Source organism: Thunnus albacares, chromosome 16 (genome assembly GCF_914725855.1).
Source record: "Thunnus albacares chromosome 16, fThuAlb1.1, whole genome shotgun sequence".
Classification (NCBI taxonomy): domain Eukaryota; kingdom Metazoa; phylum Chordata; class Actinopteri; order Scombriformes; family Scombridae; genus Thunnus; species Thunnus albacares.
The window spans coordinates 19,560,219-19,576,146 of record NC_058121.1 but is presented as its reverse complement, the minus strand read 5'-3'; the positions used below and the strand labels follow the sequence as shown (position 1 = coordinate 19,576,146).

The 15,928-nt window shown below is 42.3% G+C and overlaps 2 protein-coding genes across 6 annotated transcripts; one reads left to right on the top strand and one right to left on the bottom strand.

Moving 5' to 3' along the window:
• Nucleotides 1-167: 167 nt before the first annotated feature.
• fkbp1b (FKBP prolyl isomerase 1B) lies at nucleotides 168-10,564 on the bottom strand. The gene is made up of 4 exons (XM_044376856.1): nucleotides 10,388-10,564; nucleotides 9,671-9,718; nucleotides 2,520-2,632; nucleotides 168-992 (listed from the first exon to the last, which is right to left on the bottom strand). The coding sequence occupies exons 1-4, from the start codon at nucleotides 10,422-10,424 to the stop codon at nucleotides 864-866; spliced, it is 327 nt and encodes a 108-aa protein (XP_044232791.1). The 5' UTR covers nucleotides 10,425-10,564; the 3' UTR covers nucleotides 168-863.
• On the top strand, nucleotides 10,541-15,847 carry LOC122999702 (WD repeat and coiled coil containing). Of its 5 annotated transcripts, none has more exons than XM_044376853.1 (5): nucleotides 10,542-10,626; nucleotides 11,306-11,423; nucleotides 11,637-13,575; nucleotides 13,927-14,047; nucleotides 14,888-15,847. In XM_044376853.1, the coding sequence occupies exons 3-5, from the start codon at nucleotides 11,656-11,658 to the stop codon at nucleotides 15,079-15,081; spliced, it is 2,235 nt and encodes a 744-aa protein (XP_044232788.1). In that variant the 5' UTR covers nucleotides 10,542-10,626; nucleotides 11,306-11,423; nucleotides 11,637-11,655; the 3' UTR covers nucleotides 15,082-15,847. The 5 variants fall into 5 exon arrangements, with proteins under 5 accessions (XP_044232789.1, XP_044232788.1, XP_044232786.1 ...); XM_044376851.1 differs by lacking the exon at nucleotides 10,542-10,626 and adding an exon at nucleotides 10,898-11,024; XM_044376852.1 differs by lacking the exon at nucleotides 10,542-10,626 and adding an exon at nucleotides 10,898-11,024 and having other exon boundaries at nucleotides 11,253-11,423.
• The last annotated feature ends 81 nt before the right edge of the window (nucleotides 15,848-15,928 follow it).

The window sequence follows — 15,928 nt, the reverse complement described above, 5'->3', positions numbered from 1 at the left end:
AGTAATATGAGTAATTTAGACTCAGCCACAGTTCATTAAATTGGTGTGCATTTGTATAAAATGCGCCATTGGGAGGCGATGTTGCAGCACAAGCGCCCCCCATCAAGCAGACCTCAATTTAGCATTAACCCTTGTATCACTCAACAACAAATTAAACACAGGACACATTTTTCTCAACACAGTACATGCCATTTTTATTCAAGAGTTGGTCAATAAACGGTCATAGTAGCAATGGCTCTTACAGAGTATCTGTACAGTATTGGATTGGGTTGATTGGATCGGGTACACTTGCAGTAAATGTTTATGAGGGATATAAAATATACTAAACATAGCAACATCATTCAGAGCATTCAGCAGGACAAACCTTTCTCAAAGTGGCAATGCAGACAGTGGTATAATGCCCAGTTAAGATACAGAGCAGAAGTATTGTACTTTCAACATGTACCCTTCCTCTGTTGCTGAAACTGTAAGGCAGTATATATTTTTTTTGATTGCAATGTAGTACGGCTTTTTCATCAGATGACTGATTTCTTCTCGGTTTCAACAAAATTTACAACTTTAATTGAAATTAAACAAAAAAAGCGTTTCAGTAAACTGACTAACAAACAGAAACCAAAATGTAGTGCATGTGGAAAGAGTCTCGCATGATGTGAAAAATTGTCTTGCAGTATCTATTATTACAAGATGGCAACAAAGCAGCAGTAGATACGTTTAAATATTGAACTGAAGAAGACTGTAGAAATCAAAGAGAAGAAGAGCAGGTGCATGGTGGGAGGCGGCAGCCGGGTATGGTCTCCCTGTGGAAACAGGTTATGGCGAACGCAGCCTCTTTAACCTTTAACCTTTGTATTTCACTGCAGGCATCACTCCAGCTTGAGCAGTTCCACATCAAATATAAGTGTGGCGTTCGGGGGGATGACCCCGGGGTGGCCTGTCGCTCCATAAGCCATATCTGGTGTGCAGGTGATTTTAGCCCTCTGGCCCAGGCTCATCTGAAAGCACAGGAGAAAAAGAAAAACAAAAATGAGTATGTTGATGAGGTGTTTCTCACACAAGCCCCTATTCAACAAAGGTACACCCGCATAGGGTTGGTTTTTTTACTTATTTTGGCTGATCACTCAAGACATCTTGTCAAGACTGTGCAGGCATGTTCAGGACGTGTTTGACTGACATCTTATTCTATTCAAGTGTCCCAGTAAGCCATAACAGTGACAGTGAGCCGACATGCACAATAACAGGTCCCTGAAATCCGAAGCAGCTAAATGAAATTCAGCCATCATTCATTTTTTTATTTACACCTGTACTTTTTTTCCTTCTGTGACATGTCAACATATCTTCCATGAAAAAAGCCAATTGTTGTTTTTAGGTGACCTCATAAAAGTCCCTGTGTGGCACCACCAAAGATCAAGCTGAGTAGAAGACTGATTGTGCTAATTACTAATTGAAATCAACTGTGTGGGTGTTTTCATTTTACAACTTGCAAATTACATCATAGCATGATTTCCTGTTTTTGAGGCAGCAATTGGTTTCTGTTCATTGAGATGTCTTACTATATAATAGTAAACAGTGTCTTTATTTAGTCATCTTAACCGTAAAATCATTTAATGTCAATGCAATTTCAAGTGCAGATTGTTTTGGCGGCGATTCTGGTGAGTTCAGAAAAACCTTCATACAGAATTGCATTTACAGTTACAAGTTGAAATTTTGCTGCATTTTTGTCATCAGAACATTCAAACAGAGATGACAAGATGATAAACAAACACTGACATCGTGAAAAGGGTCATGTAAGTCTGATAGCTTCTTACATTACAGTGACACTCCGACCAAAACCTTGTTTGACTACCAAACACTTAGCTCATGTAGGCTTCAAGGGTGGTGTAAAAAGTGTTTTGAGTGGAGTGTGACTTTAAAATACCAACCAAGAATTCTAATACAAGCTGTTCAAAACAATATATCCTTTTTACTGTACTATTACACGACAATACGACTTGACAATAGTACCTAACTGGTTGATATGATCCCTTTAAACAGGGTATCAACCGAAATAATGCAGTACCAGGTAGCATTCAATCCTTTTTGTAGCCAGATCTAGAAAAAAATGTCCATTTGTATGGTTTTGCTCGCAGCCAATCACCGCAAGCGTTCTTCGGTTTAATGCGATGTGTGATTGGCCCACCACCACAGCAGCTACAACCCATATAGTCTGCGATGGTGAGGTTGAGCGCAGTGCATTTGAAAGAGTTGGCAGTTGGCACCAAAACGTTCGAAAGTATGGTTTATACTACACGCCTGTCGAATGAAGTAGGAAAAAAAGGTATCAAATAAAGTACTCTATTGGTATCGGTATCACTTTAAGGGTGCGGGTATTGGTACTGGTATCATCATTTTTTAAAAAATACCCAGCCCTACACTTAAATAAACAAACTACCAGCTGAGGCAACACGGGATGAATTAAAAACAATAGAAGTTATTTGATGCAACGAGGCAAAAGGGTCAAAGAAGGACTGTCTTCCTCTTACCTGTGCTACTCCTTCTTCCCAACCTTTAATGACCTCCATTCGTCCGATCTTGAACTTGAAGGGCTTGTTCCTGTCTCGAGAGGAGTCAAACTTTTTCCCATTCTGCAACATACCTGCCAGAGACAAATGGCATATTTTTATGGCTGTTTTTTAACTTTTGTATAGTTACCGTTGCTTGTATTTGTAATGTACCTAACCTAAACCCTGCATTGCCATATCAATGTGTGCCCTTCCTTCAGGTCTAATGTTTTGAAGTGAGGCATTTTAAGATTAAAAGGAAGGAGGAAACATTGGATCCGATTGGAGGAGTTATTCTGCTGGGGTTTCTTATCAGGATCTTGGGTCTGTTTCAATTATCCAAATGAACAAAGGGAATGTGAATCAGGAAGCATTGGCCTGGTTTGGTGGATTATTTTTAAAGTTAACTAGGCCATTGCTTGCCAGTATCTAGACCACAGGGAGAAAAGGATAACAAAAGGCGGTGCAGTGCAGGACTGTTCTCCTTCAGAACACTGACCGACCATTCAGGCATGATAATAACATTGGGGATAAACACCAAAGGCATAGAGACGCTGGCCCCACTTCATCAGTGATTTTAACATGCCCTCCTTGACTTCTGTAGTGGCAATTTCCTATTAAATAAGAGACTCAGAAAAAAAGAACGTCTTTCTGTGTTATTTATTCAAATCATTCGCAAGTGGGCTTCAACCTGTAACATAATACGCCTCAGGCTGAGAGCTACAGCCTCTCTGTTTGGTCTAGGTTTTATACAGCAGTCTACACAATAACACATACAAACACAGTAAACAGCATATACGTTTCTTATCATATCTCGACATCTCTCATTTTACATGGTTCTTAACCCAGATCTTACGACAAGAAAGAAGACTCAGAGAATCATCATCACCATCATAGTAAACAAAACCCAAGCACATCTAACTGTGAAGGTGAAAAGCGAGTTATGTGCTGTGTTTTCCCATCACAACTTCCCTTTGTCACTTTCGCTTGAGGGAATTCAGTGACTGGCAATTTATTGTGGGAAATTAATGAATGAATCTGATTGTGTTAGTCCACTGTGGGCACTGTTCCAAGGATTTTATGAATTAATCTGATTAAATACCTTGATTTGTCTGCACTAGCCAAGAGCAGATATTCCATTCTGGTTATTTTATCTATAAAAGGAAAATGTACTAATACTCATAATATAGTACCTCTATCATATAATTAATCCATATCCCCCACCCCCAGTATTAATGATTCACCTTTTTAACGCTAGTTCACAGTCTTGCAGGAAGTGAAACTCAAAAATATTCCACAACATCCACTGGTATTTTGGAGGTTGCTCTGTAATAGTCCTTTGATTTATCTTTTCTCTGTCGTAATACAGCAAGTGTGAATACTTGGCATTTAAAGTTGTGTGTTAACTAAAGTTTACTAATGGTGTCGGGCTCATCTAGTCAGATGAATACTGGTACTGTACTGCTTCTCCCATTTCATTCTCCCCTAAACTTAGTAGGACCTTCATTTCCAAGAATCACTGTAGCCCAGATATCAGTGGTCTGGGCTCGGTCCAACCGTGGAGTCATCAAGTGCACACACCAAGGCGAATACCACCTGCTACAGGGCATCCGGGTAGCGGAGAGGGGAAAAGTTTTCTTGCATCAACTGCAGAAAAGTGGGTTCAGTTTTCTGGCAGCAGTAGCTGCAAATTGCAAGGAAATATCGATGGGTAATGTTCATGAGTGGGAAGCCAGTGAGGGATCATATCTTGGGCGTTGCACTAATAACTCCTAGTGGTTGGCTGGAGGGACTGTCAAGCAACAGGGACTGTGATTCACACTGGAAAATTTCCAAAACCAGTTTGGAGAAGGAAAAAAAACGCCACCTGCTACGTGTTTCCTGTGGAAAAAAACAGCAATGTCCTATAAAGAGAGAGATGGATTCCAATATTTCACTGACTGACTGCATGAAATAAACATTGCACAGTCTACAATGCAAGGTAAGACAATATAATGTATGCTGTCTTCAGTTTTTTCTACATAAAGACAGCTAGGCTAAATGTGGACTGTGTCTTGCAGGAAAGCAAAAACCATCCAAAACTAGTCCTGAACCCTGCTAGTATCACTTCTCTGTTATCACTCTCTGGATAAGCATGGGTGGGGTCTGAAAAAAGAAAGCTAGACCCGTCCCTTCCTGACGCTGGCTCCTAGATTCTCTCCTCATTTGAAGCTTTTACTTGGTGGTGCTTTGGCTGGATCTGCAAAAAAAAAAAAAGCTGTAGTGCAGAGGGGTGGGGATATTTTTACTCCGTTTACTGTATCCTGTCTCGCCCTCGTCTAGGATGGCTGCCAGCACAACAACCCCCTCGGCCCAAGTGCGGATGAAATGGGATGCGTGTAAAGCTATCTGTCTATGACAAACTTGTATGTGTTACCGCGGTTCACAGCTGCTCAATGGAAAGAATAAAATCTTGCTCATGCTTCACTAATATATAGAGTGCAACAAACGGGGAGTAGGTGAGATCCTGGGTCCACCGGGATTCGCTTGGTAATTATTTATGTGCCATGTAGCCACTGTCGTATTTCTCTCATAGTCCTGTCCCATCTTTTCTTCAGCTGTGTCAAACACACAGACGACTCAATATTCCATTACGTGCTGTTCTTTTGGTGTGATGATGATAATGACGTGACGCTCTTCGACAAATTTATATCCGTACTCAGGTTGTGGATAACATGTACATGAAAAACCAGGGCACCTGGGAGCCATATTTCAGCAACAGATACCAAAAGCTCAAACTGATTTAGGATTAAAAGCCGCGTGTCAACTCTATTCTTGCTTTCTCCAGCTCTTAAGATGTAGGGACTGAACACTTCCCACAGCATTCAATCACAACATTATCCCCTTGGAAGGCCACTTTGGCATCTCCTGACATACAACCCCGTGTTTCACTCTACAGTATCTATTTCTGTGCCACACACCAAGTGCCATTAGGTTTCAACTTCAGCACGTTTCATGGTGAAGTCTGGAGCTCAAACATGGTAAGGAATGACGTCCACATTTAGGCGTGACAACGCATCCAGTGAGCCTGTTGCTTCCGAAGCTCATGCGTCTTGTCACTGGAGGTGCTGTTTATCATCATAGCCGAGTTTCATAACTGTCAATCATGGAAACCAGCGTGCTGCTAGTCGTTTTCTTCATATTGACTGATATGAGATCTGCTTCCATTTCCTTCCTCTGGTGAAAGCCTGACACACGGAGTATGTGATTGCAGGGTTGCTGGCTCAGACCGGCTCACGAATAGGGCAAGAAAAAACCCCTTAAACCCCCTGACATCTCTTCAAATCCACGATCTGTCCCTGAATGAGGCAATTTACTAGGGCTACAACTAATCAATTCATCTTAATGTCAGAAAATCGTTTTTAAAAATGCCTATCACAAATTCCCTGCACCAAAGGTTAAGCCTAAATTACTCAAGGCTGACATACTATCTTTTTCCAGAGTTTTGAAATGCATCTCACAGCCTTCCCTCGTCTTAGCAAACTCCATCTGCTAAGGATGGAACCGTGCTTTGAGTTTTTGATTGAAAAACGATTAATTGATCAGCAAAAAAAAGTTGCCTTGTGCTTTTGAAGCTGTTCAGCGGCCAGTCTGTAACAGGATGTGAAAGTAAGCACAGCAAGGCCGGTGAAAAATAATCAAGACAGCAAAATAATAACACATCTCAGGCCAGATTGACCCACACCGTCTGTGCGACACTGCTCGGAGATGCACCGCTGATAGAGCTCCTGCTCTTCCAACACGCTGCCAGTCAGGCATGTCAGAAACAAGAATGTGCGTGAAAGAGCGAGCAGCTTTTCTAATTATTTTGTCCTGCCAGTTACATGAAGCCAGAGCTCTGCCTCGTGGCATCCTAATTTGGGAAACCACAACTCTCACCAGAGTCAAAAGAGGGTCACTCACGCACACACACACACACACACACATACACATACACACACACACATGTGAGCGAGTGTCTGTGTGCTCTGGCATGTGTGTGTGTGTGTGTGTGTGTGTCTGCATGGTTAGAATCCCAGAGGTGAAAGTGAAGACCAAAAAGGCATTGCAATGAGTGCGTGTATGTGTGTGTATGTGTGTGTGTGTGTGTGTGTTTGAGAGAGAGAGAGAGACTTACTGTGGGAGTGAGTCTGCCTAATGTTAAATGCTGGAAACAGAGTGGCTTCAAATCCCATTACGCTCTAGAAAATGATTCTCTCTTTACTCTTATCTTCACTCTGCTATCTGGAAAACTAATACTGAAGAAGGGTGCAGTCTGGGATTCTGTGCCAGCAGCCAGCTGGATGACTTGGACAGGCTTATGTCCCAAATCTACAGCTAACCTCTATTACCGGACCTATCTCTATATAAGATCTCGAAGTAATCTTGTCTTTGAGCTTTTAAATAAAACACTGTCTGCCTTTACTACAGTGCACTAGCCTGAAGAGTAAATATGCAATCTGAGGTCTTTGTTAGTTCAGCTTTCATACAAATTGCCGGGCAACTAACTAACTACACAAACTTAAGAGCGCTACAGGTGCAAACATGCGTTACTGTGAGGCGCATACTTTATCTAGTATGACTAATTACAGAACAAATCCTCTAATTTCTTCTTTGATAACCACATTCTTCCCCTAATCTCGTGGCTCGTGTTCACCACCGAGGTCCTATTTTCCCACGGTGTGCAGCACCGCTCATAAATACCGCTGCATGTTTTCTATCTACCCTGCTACAAACACATTTCCCCTGCTGATACAATAACATATTTATAGCGCATATTGTGTTCTGTGGGCAAGGTCCTTGCTTCAGCTTAACTCTGTTTTTTGCGTGCCACCGCTGCCAAAATACCAGGAGCTTATGGGTAAATCCTGTGAGTCAGAGAGGAAAAGAGAGATGGGAAGGACTTTGATGAAACATTTTGAAAGAGAACTCTGTCTGCAATAAGAGTACTGAGCTCGCTCTGATCAACCACAGAGGCCATTCCCAGGCTCTAGGACATCCTGGTGTTAACAGATACTCGTACACAGGACACTGCAGTCAATTTGTTCCATTCTGGGGTTGTGATAACAGAAAGCAGCAGTTAATGATGTGATAGTTACCATGGAGCAAAGGAAATAAAGGCAGGAAAACAAGGAGTGTATCCAATATAAATATCCTAGAATGGGGTGAGGTGCTGATGGATATTAGGGCTCATTACAAAAGAAATAATGGTAGCTAGAGGAAAATAGGACCACCAGGCAATTAACTATCAAACCCTCACTGGGCAGGATGGCGACGTAGCTATCTCAAAAGACCGGCTTCACGTGCTCAGATGTATCATTTCCAATTATTGCATAATTTGTTACTGCAGTGGCTGATCTCTGTGAGGATCAGGCCTGGAGGGGAAATCTGATTACTTTTTCCACAGTCCCAAAAAAAAAAAAAGTTGAACACAACACAACATTTGTTATCCAGAGTTGGCTGGTGTCTGTCTGCCTATAATCACTCACGCTAAGTCAAACAGAGCTGCAGTTCTTTCATGAAAGCAAATATTATAAGCAAGTCAGTGAAGCCAAACAATCAATTCAGTCACAGATTAAGACAATCATGTGAACCCAATTTGAACGATAAGAGATGAAACTCCCAGCGGCAGGAACAAGAAGGAACTGGCTGTAGACCAGGGTGGGAAATTAACTTTTTTTTTTTTTTTTAAATGTGAACATCTACCAGCTACTGACAGATAAATGTTCAAATTCATTCAATAGTAAATCATTATTTAGTGTCTGAAATCTACCAGAGACTTTCATATTTTACCAGCATTTGGCTGTTGCTTGGTGCTAAATTCCTACGCTAATACACGCACGCACACAATAAATTGCACAATAAATTCTACATTACTCACACGCTTGAATCACACCTGTTTACTGATACAACGGAGCGTGAAATGCATTTGTAACCATGTAATAAACCTTGTGATTCTCAGACAAACTGATGACATGTGAACTAGGTTTTGTTTACTTTCTGTCTGACCTAGTTGTCTGGACTGCCGACCCCGGGGCACAGAATAACCCAAATTTATTTCCCAAATGTCTCAGCATCTTACTGCCCCACCTCAAAATCATCGGGCGATCTGACAAGAGACAGGCAGGAAAAAGAAAGCATATGTGTGCACCGGAGTACTGCCCAGAACAAAAGGGCAGTGAGCTGACGATATGTGGACTAAAGCAAAACTGCGTATTATTACGATGATAAAAACTGAATATGGTATGGAGAATTATGTTGTGTATCATTTGTTTAAAAGGCCCAGCTGAGATCTAGTATTTTACCTCTGACTGATGAAACTGGACGGTATGTTAATCTAGAAAAAGACGAGCAGATTTGTTCAATATGCCGTCCAACTGATATAGAAAATGAGCTCCGTTGTGCTTCCTACTGTCCTTTTCATTGTGAACCATGCAATGCTTTATTTAGTAAGATAAAAATAGATATTGATTTTGTAAATATGGATGATGCACAAAGACTGAGTTGGCTGATCATGTATGAAACATATAAATTAGCCAGTTATCTGGAGAAAGCCTAGGCGAAAAGGAAAAAAAAGCTCTACGTGAACAGTTCATTTAGGATTTTTGTTTTGTTTTTTTATTTTGTATTTGTTTATTTTTTCTCCTTTTTTCCACATGCTTTGAATACACAATTCTAGAAGATGTATGTTTTTGTAAAACAGTGGTATCTTATAATCCCAAGTGGGATGGGCCAAAATGTTTGGCATGCCACAGAAATAAAAATAAAAATAAAAATAAACTAAGTATGTGTGTGGTGCAGCCTCTCAAATACCATTAGAAGCTAAGTTCTCCTTTAAAACAAAATCAAATTAATATTCTCTGGGTGTGGCAGCAGCTCCGCTCCATCTTTGAAACCCGTAAGCGACACACAGGTGCATACGTGTTTCCTAGACTGTGTGTCTACTGTATAGGCTGCAAACTGAGCCGTGCTATGCAACAGATATTGACAAACACATACGCATACACACACACACACACACACATGCGCGCGGGGAGATATTTCCTTTCACTACATCTAGACAGGAAAGACATCTGGTCTCATGATTGCCAAAAGCAAAGAAAGAAGACAGTTACCTATGTAATGAACAACACATGTCTGACCCTTCTTTGGAAATGTTCTTCCTGTTGAGGAAAAAAAAAGAAAGAAAATGTGTTATTATATGTTTTTTTTATATATGTTACACTTAATAACAACAGCTGGGTTAGGGCGGGTGAAGTGTTGTGTTTCTGGCATGAATATCATACCCTCCTTTTGCCTGCAGACATAATGAAGTCAGATATACTGTTAGTCTCATCCTCATTTTAGTAGTATAGATTATACATATATTTCACATTTCATATTAGTGCATTTCACAGAATGAAACAAGACTTTAGGTGCTTTTTAGTGTTATCTAACTTACTGTAATTTACTGTCAAATCTCAGTTACATTATGAGTAAATTCCCAATGCAGATTAACCTTGGTAGAGTCATTTAACAGCAAGTATGGTGTGCTCTAGAAAGATGATGAATAAATAACACAGTAAGAATATACTGTGTTGAAATTATTTCTGGCTTTGCAGACAGACCCCCCCTTATTATATCCCCGAATGCATGTTTTTGGTTGCTACCTACCTAACAAGTTAATAATCTTTACCACACACACACATCTTAAGTGTGTGTATTGTAGAAATTATGCTAACATTTCAACAGTTTTTGGTCGGCTTTCAAGGGAACAAGGGAGCCCCACCACCACCACCACCAACACCACCACCCCCGCATTAAAGCATATACAAGCGAATTAATGAACTTACCATCACCGGGGGATATTGTTTCGACTTCTACGCCCATGGTTGTGCGACTTCGAAGATTAGCCCTGGAACATACAGCCTTGGACAGCCAATGTTACCCGTTTTGCGGTTACGAGTCGGGCTATATCGGGGGAAACCATGCATTCACCGACCACTACCGACCCGTAGCTCTGGCCAACCGTCGAAGCAAAGATATTTTCCTGTTTGGACCGCGACAGCGTCGAGATCCACAACTACCTCACGTACGTCGTCTTCAGCTTTTTCCAGCTAATTAAATAGCCCGTGCCACACCGCTAACTGGAAAGTGAAGACATCAGCTATTGTTTATTCCGGTTTAATTTATACTCTTTGGTTATAATATTCTTCATCATATTAAATACGTTCTTATTTTAGTTCATTTCACTTACCAAGGATTTGATGTTAACGCACACGCAGCGCCCTCGAGCGGGCAAAGTAGCAACAAAACCAAGATGTTTATAATCTAACTACATATCCCACAATGCACTTACATTTTCAGAAAGTTTTGCTTCCGGATCAGGTAGACATGAACGTTGGAGGCACATTTTAACCGGCTAAACGTGAATTAATGGTTGGAAAATCCATTCTCAGTGTTTAACAGGGATGTTTGAGGTTTAATAAGGTATGCTTAGATTTATTGTGTGTTTTTTGGCGCTAATTATTAGCTTGCTACTTTTAAAGGATAAGTTCGTGTAAACTAAAGGCATGTCATGATTTCTACTGAGTTTGCATTGGGAACTTAGGTGTCTCATTATGGCTGCTAGCGTTAACGTTATGTTTAAAACTTTCTAATTTCAGTCACACGTGTAATATACATCCACATCAGCAGGTCCTGTTTAACCTCTTCTAGGTTATACTGTATACCACTCTGTTTGATGAGGGGACGACATATTTCCCCCACAGTGATTAGGACAGTGTCACCAGATCCACTAGAATGAATGCAGGGGTGAGACACTCCCACTCAGTAGTAAGTTAATGCCCTGAGGACCAACAGGACCTGTGTGTTGTTAAGGTCATTCAGGTAAGCAGCTATAAGTGCTCGTCACCACTGCCTCAGCTCAGGGAGGGGGGATTAAGGCATGTACTTGGAAGGAGACACAAGAGAGGCTTTTCCTATTCTTAATCTGCATAGGTAGCAATAGCCACTCTTCTGCAAGACCCGTTCAGATCAGATACAGGTCTCTGTCATCAATGTTAACTTTTTGAGTCATATTTCTTTTTCTCTTTGCACAAGTTTCCTCATACCTGCCAGGATGGATCTTGGTAAGGCAAAGCTGCTTCGGACAGGACTCAACACTCTACACCAAGCCATCCATCCTCTGCACGGGATAGCATGGACGGACGGCAAGCAGGTCTGCCTGACATCTTTCTACTTCATGAATGGCGAGGTGAAATTTGGGGACACCAATGTTATCGGGCAGTTTGAGCATGTATTCGGGCTCTTCTGGGGCCCGCTGTGCTGCTCTGACTCCCCTGCCTTGCTGGCTGTTCAGCACAAGAAACATGTTACCGTCTGGCAACTGCAGCTCAGCGCTCTTGAGCAGAACAAGCTGCTGTGCACTCAGACCTGTGAGATGAGCGAGCCTTTCCCCTTGCTCTCCCAAGGCTGCGTTTGGCATCCTAAACTGGACATGCTGGCTGTACTGACTAAGAGGGACACTTCTGTGCTGTTTTCTGTCAGAGTGGACAACAGGAGAGTCAAAGCAGACATCAAAGGTAGCGGAATCATCCACTGTGCTTGCTGGACTAAGGATGGCACACGCCTGGTGGTAGCTATAGGCAGCGCTCTTCACTCCTACATCTGGAATGACATCCAGAAGAGCCTGGTGGCCTGCTCCTTCTGTCCCATCTTTGATGTAGGAGGTTACATCTGTGCCATCGAGGCCACGGGGGAGGCTCAAGTAGCTGTGGCTACAGAGCTGCCTCTAGATAAAATCTGCGGGTTAAATGCAGGCATAGCCTTCGACATGCCGACAGAGGCAGAGTCCCTGCAAGGCCAGGGCTCGCATGTGGTCATGTCAGATGAAGACACCCTTCATGACTCTAGAAGAAGATCGTTTGAGTCAGATAGGTCCCTCATCTCTAGCTCAGGCCCTCTAGACCTCACCCACCTCCTGGCGAGGCACCGTCGCTCAGACCCCAGCCCGCTTATTCACCTACGTCGCAGAGACACTGTGACAGGTTCGGGCCAGGACTCCTCACACCTCATCCTGGTCACCTACGATCGTAAAGTCACTACCACCCGCAAAGTCAGCATCCCTGGGGTTTTGGTCCCTGACATTGTGGCGTTCGATGCACGTGGTTCCACCGTTGCAGTGGCTTCTAACACGTGCAACATGGTGCTCGTGTACTGCATCACAGCTTCAGCCATGCCGAACATCCAGCAGATCTCTCTGCAGACGAACGAGAGGCCCAAAGGGGTCTGCTTTCTCAGTGACAAGATGCTGCTGTTGATGGTGGGCAAGCAGAAGTCCAATGACCCTGCCTTCCTCCCATCTTCCAACACAGATAAATATATACTTCGTCTTATAGCCAAAGAGTTGATGTACGATGGAGAGACTCCTATCACACCATCCCCCACTGTTCACAACCCTGAGTCTGCTTCTAATTTCTGCGCAGGGATTAGGAGGCACTCGGAGCACCTATCTAAGGATGACAGGGAGCGTCCGGTCATAAAGGACTTGGTGTTGCCTGGAGGGGGAGTAGTTCGTTCACCAGGGAACAGACGCAGGCTGGTGGAGGAGGTGAGGAGCACCGAGCCCAGCCCCGCCGCCAGCTCTGTGGACTTCACTGACCGAGCATCAGACAGAGCCCCGTCCAGTGCCTCCTCCATCACCGTTGAGAATTTCGATATGGACCATGTCAACCGTATGGCCAGCCTGGCGGTGGCCGGCCAGGTCAGCAGAGACTCCAGCCGGTGCAGTTCTCCTCGCTTCGAGCAGTCGGACAAGCTTCACACAGAGCCCACGCTGCCTATGCATGAAAAGACACCCAGCAATGCCAAGGAGCACGGGCTGGAGCAGCTTGTTCACAACATGGAAAGGCTTTTTACACGCTTTGCAGATGTACAGCAGTGCCTGACAGAAATCAGAGATTATACCCAAAATGGCAAGAAAGCCCTGACTGTCTACCCCAATGCCTGTGAACCCCCTTATGTCAACGTCACATGTCAGGTACAGTGGTTCTCTACATTTCCCCTGTAGATAAAAGATTGCTACTTTATATATAACAGACTGTGTAGGTATAATAACCCTAGCTGATGAGGAGGAGATTCCCTTTGCTTGTCATCAGCGGATTTTACTCAAAGGGCTTAAACAACTCAATCAGCTGCAATTTTCACTCTCAGGATAAGACTGCTGTAATACCTGTTAATGTGGTACAAACACAGAAACCCAAGTATAATGTGTTTAATCAACAGATATCAGATTAAGATACTGATTATTTGAGTATAATGGCATTCAGTTTCACTCTGATTTAGTCCTGATTGCAATTGTCTCACTTCTCTTTACTTTGTGCAAATGCAGAAGCAGTTATCAGAAAATGTGTTCATTGATGAGCGGAGGCCAGTGCTGCTGTGTGAAGGGAAGTTGTGTCTGCGAGCCCTCCAAGACCTCTTCAATTTAACCATTGTGGAAATGATGTACGGTATGTGTGGAGCCTATTACGTTTATGCCATATTGTTACTTTTTGAGAGTAAATGACATACTCTGCATCACATTCAAGACTTAACTGCTGTCAGTTAAGTCAGTTTAGAGCCCAGAATAGCCTGGTCTCAACTATTAATCAGTATCCGAGCTGTCCTCTTAAAATCGTCTATGTTGCGTTGCCTGCAAGATTAAGCATGTTGTGACAGGGAGTGTACAGGGTTAATACATTAATATCACTTCAAGGAAACTCCTTGTAGGCCTCTTAAGAAGGTCTTCCCCGATGAGTATTTTCAGCAGGCTTGTGTGATGGGCTTTCCCCTGTGAGGTCACCCAGATGTCACCGACTCTTAGCAGTTACTCTTTTTTTAAAATTTTCTAAACCTCCAAATTACCCACTCAGAATTATACATATTTTATACAATAGTACAATCTTAAAACAACACGTTCTAGCATTGTTCTTCTCTTAACGTGCGTAAGCTATAATTGGAAATGATTAAAAGCCTAGGTCAGCTTACAGGGTTTTAAACAAAAGCAGCTTATTGCCGTTTAACATGGATAGTGTTTTGTTGTTATAGCAAAGGCAGTCCTAAACTGAGAATCACCGCCAACTGAGTGTCACTGACTTTCTGACTGTGCACTTTTAACTCTTTTTTTTTTTTTTTTTTTAATTACTTCAACAGATACAGTATGATTTAGAGACCACAGTGTATGCATTATATTAGAAGCTTACATTGGATCTCTTTGAAGCTTAATTTATTGGATAATTAAATGGAGCTCAGATGTGTAGAAGATTATGCTGAGCCAACCATCTTCTGTTTTTTGGGGGTTTTTTTTACAGGGCCATTGTGGATTGTACTTGTGGCAGACGCAGACGGCTTTGTGCCCTTGACATTCAAACCCAAAGAGGAGCTTACAGTGCGGAACGGGAAGCGGAAAACTACCCTGCGGACCCCTGGGAGTCCAGAGAGCTCCTGCCCATCCAGTCCAGCCCCCGTCCAAAGCCCCAACACAACCACAGAGGCCTCCATATAGTGCCCCTCTAACACTCACCTCAATTTATGGTCATGATGCACCCATGCAGATAACCAGAGCTAGATATCAAATGTATTTTTGTATGTACTGGAAAACGGTAGTGATTTGAAAAGGAGTTGCCTATTCAGATGTGATGTTTACATGTTGCTGCTTTGAAAGAAATTTGAGTAATGAGCCATGTTTTTCCTTTTATTTATTTTTTTTTGTTATTTGACAAAATGCAGTACAGTTGTCGTCTAAACCTCCATTAAAGGAGGACACCAATTGTAGTGCCATGGCACCAAAGTAACAGCTTTCAGTTTGTTTTAAAGAAGTGTAAGACATATTTTCAGTTTTATCTGATTGTCGTTATACCCATTATTCTAATGTCCTGTTACAAAAACGACTAATGTCTGATGTAAATGTTTGGTTTGATTATTGGGAGCTCTGCAGAAACCCTCACAGGTATGGAAATACAGTAAGGTGTATGTAATTATGATTTTTATATAAAATAGTCCTACTCAAATGTTGCAAGTATAAACTTACCATCTTGAGGTGTTAAGCATGTCTAATATGTTCAGGAGAACACAGTTGAAGCACTTTTCTTGTGCAGTTGTAATGTTAACAACTGACCACTAGAGGGGGCAACACTCAACAGAAACCTTCCTCTCATGGCAGTAAAGTGTTTTTTGTTTGGAGCTCTGTGGAAGACCAAATGAAACGTGTATCTTGTTTAAAGAAAATTCATATTTTGGTAGCCTTTTGGATATTAAATTTGCAGTGTGCACTTTTTGTGTATTATTTCCTTTAATTGCCACTTCCTCAACCAAGAAACACAACACACGCAAATGTATTCTGTCTAGAAACC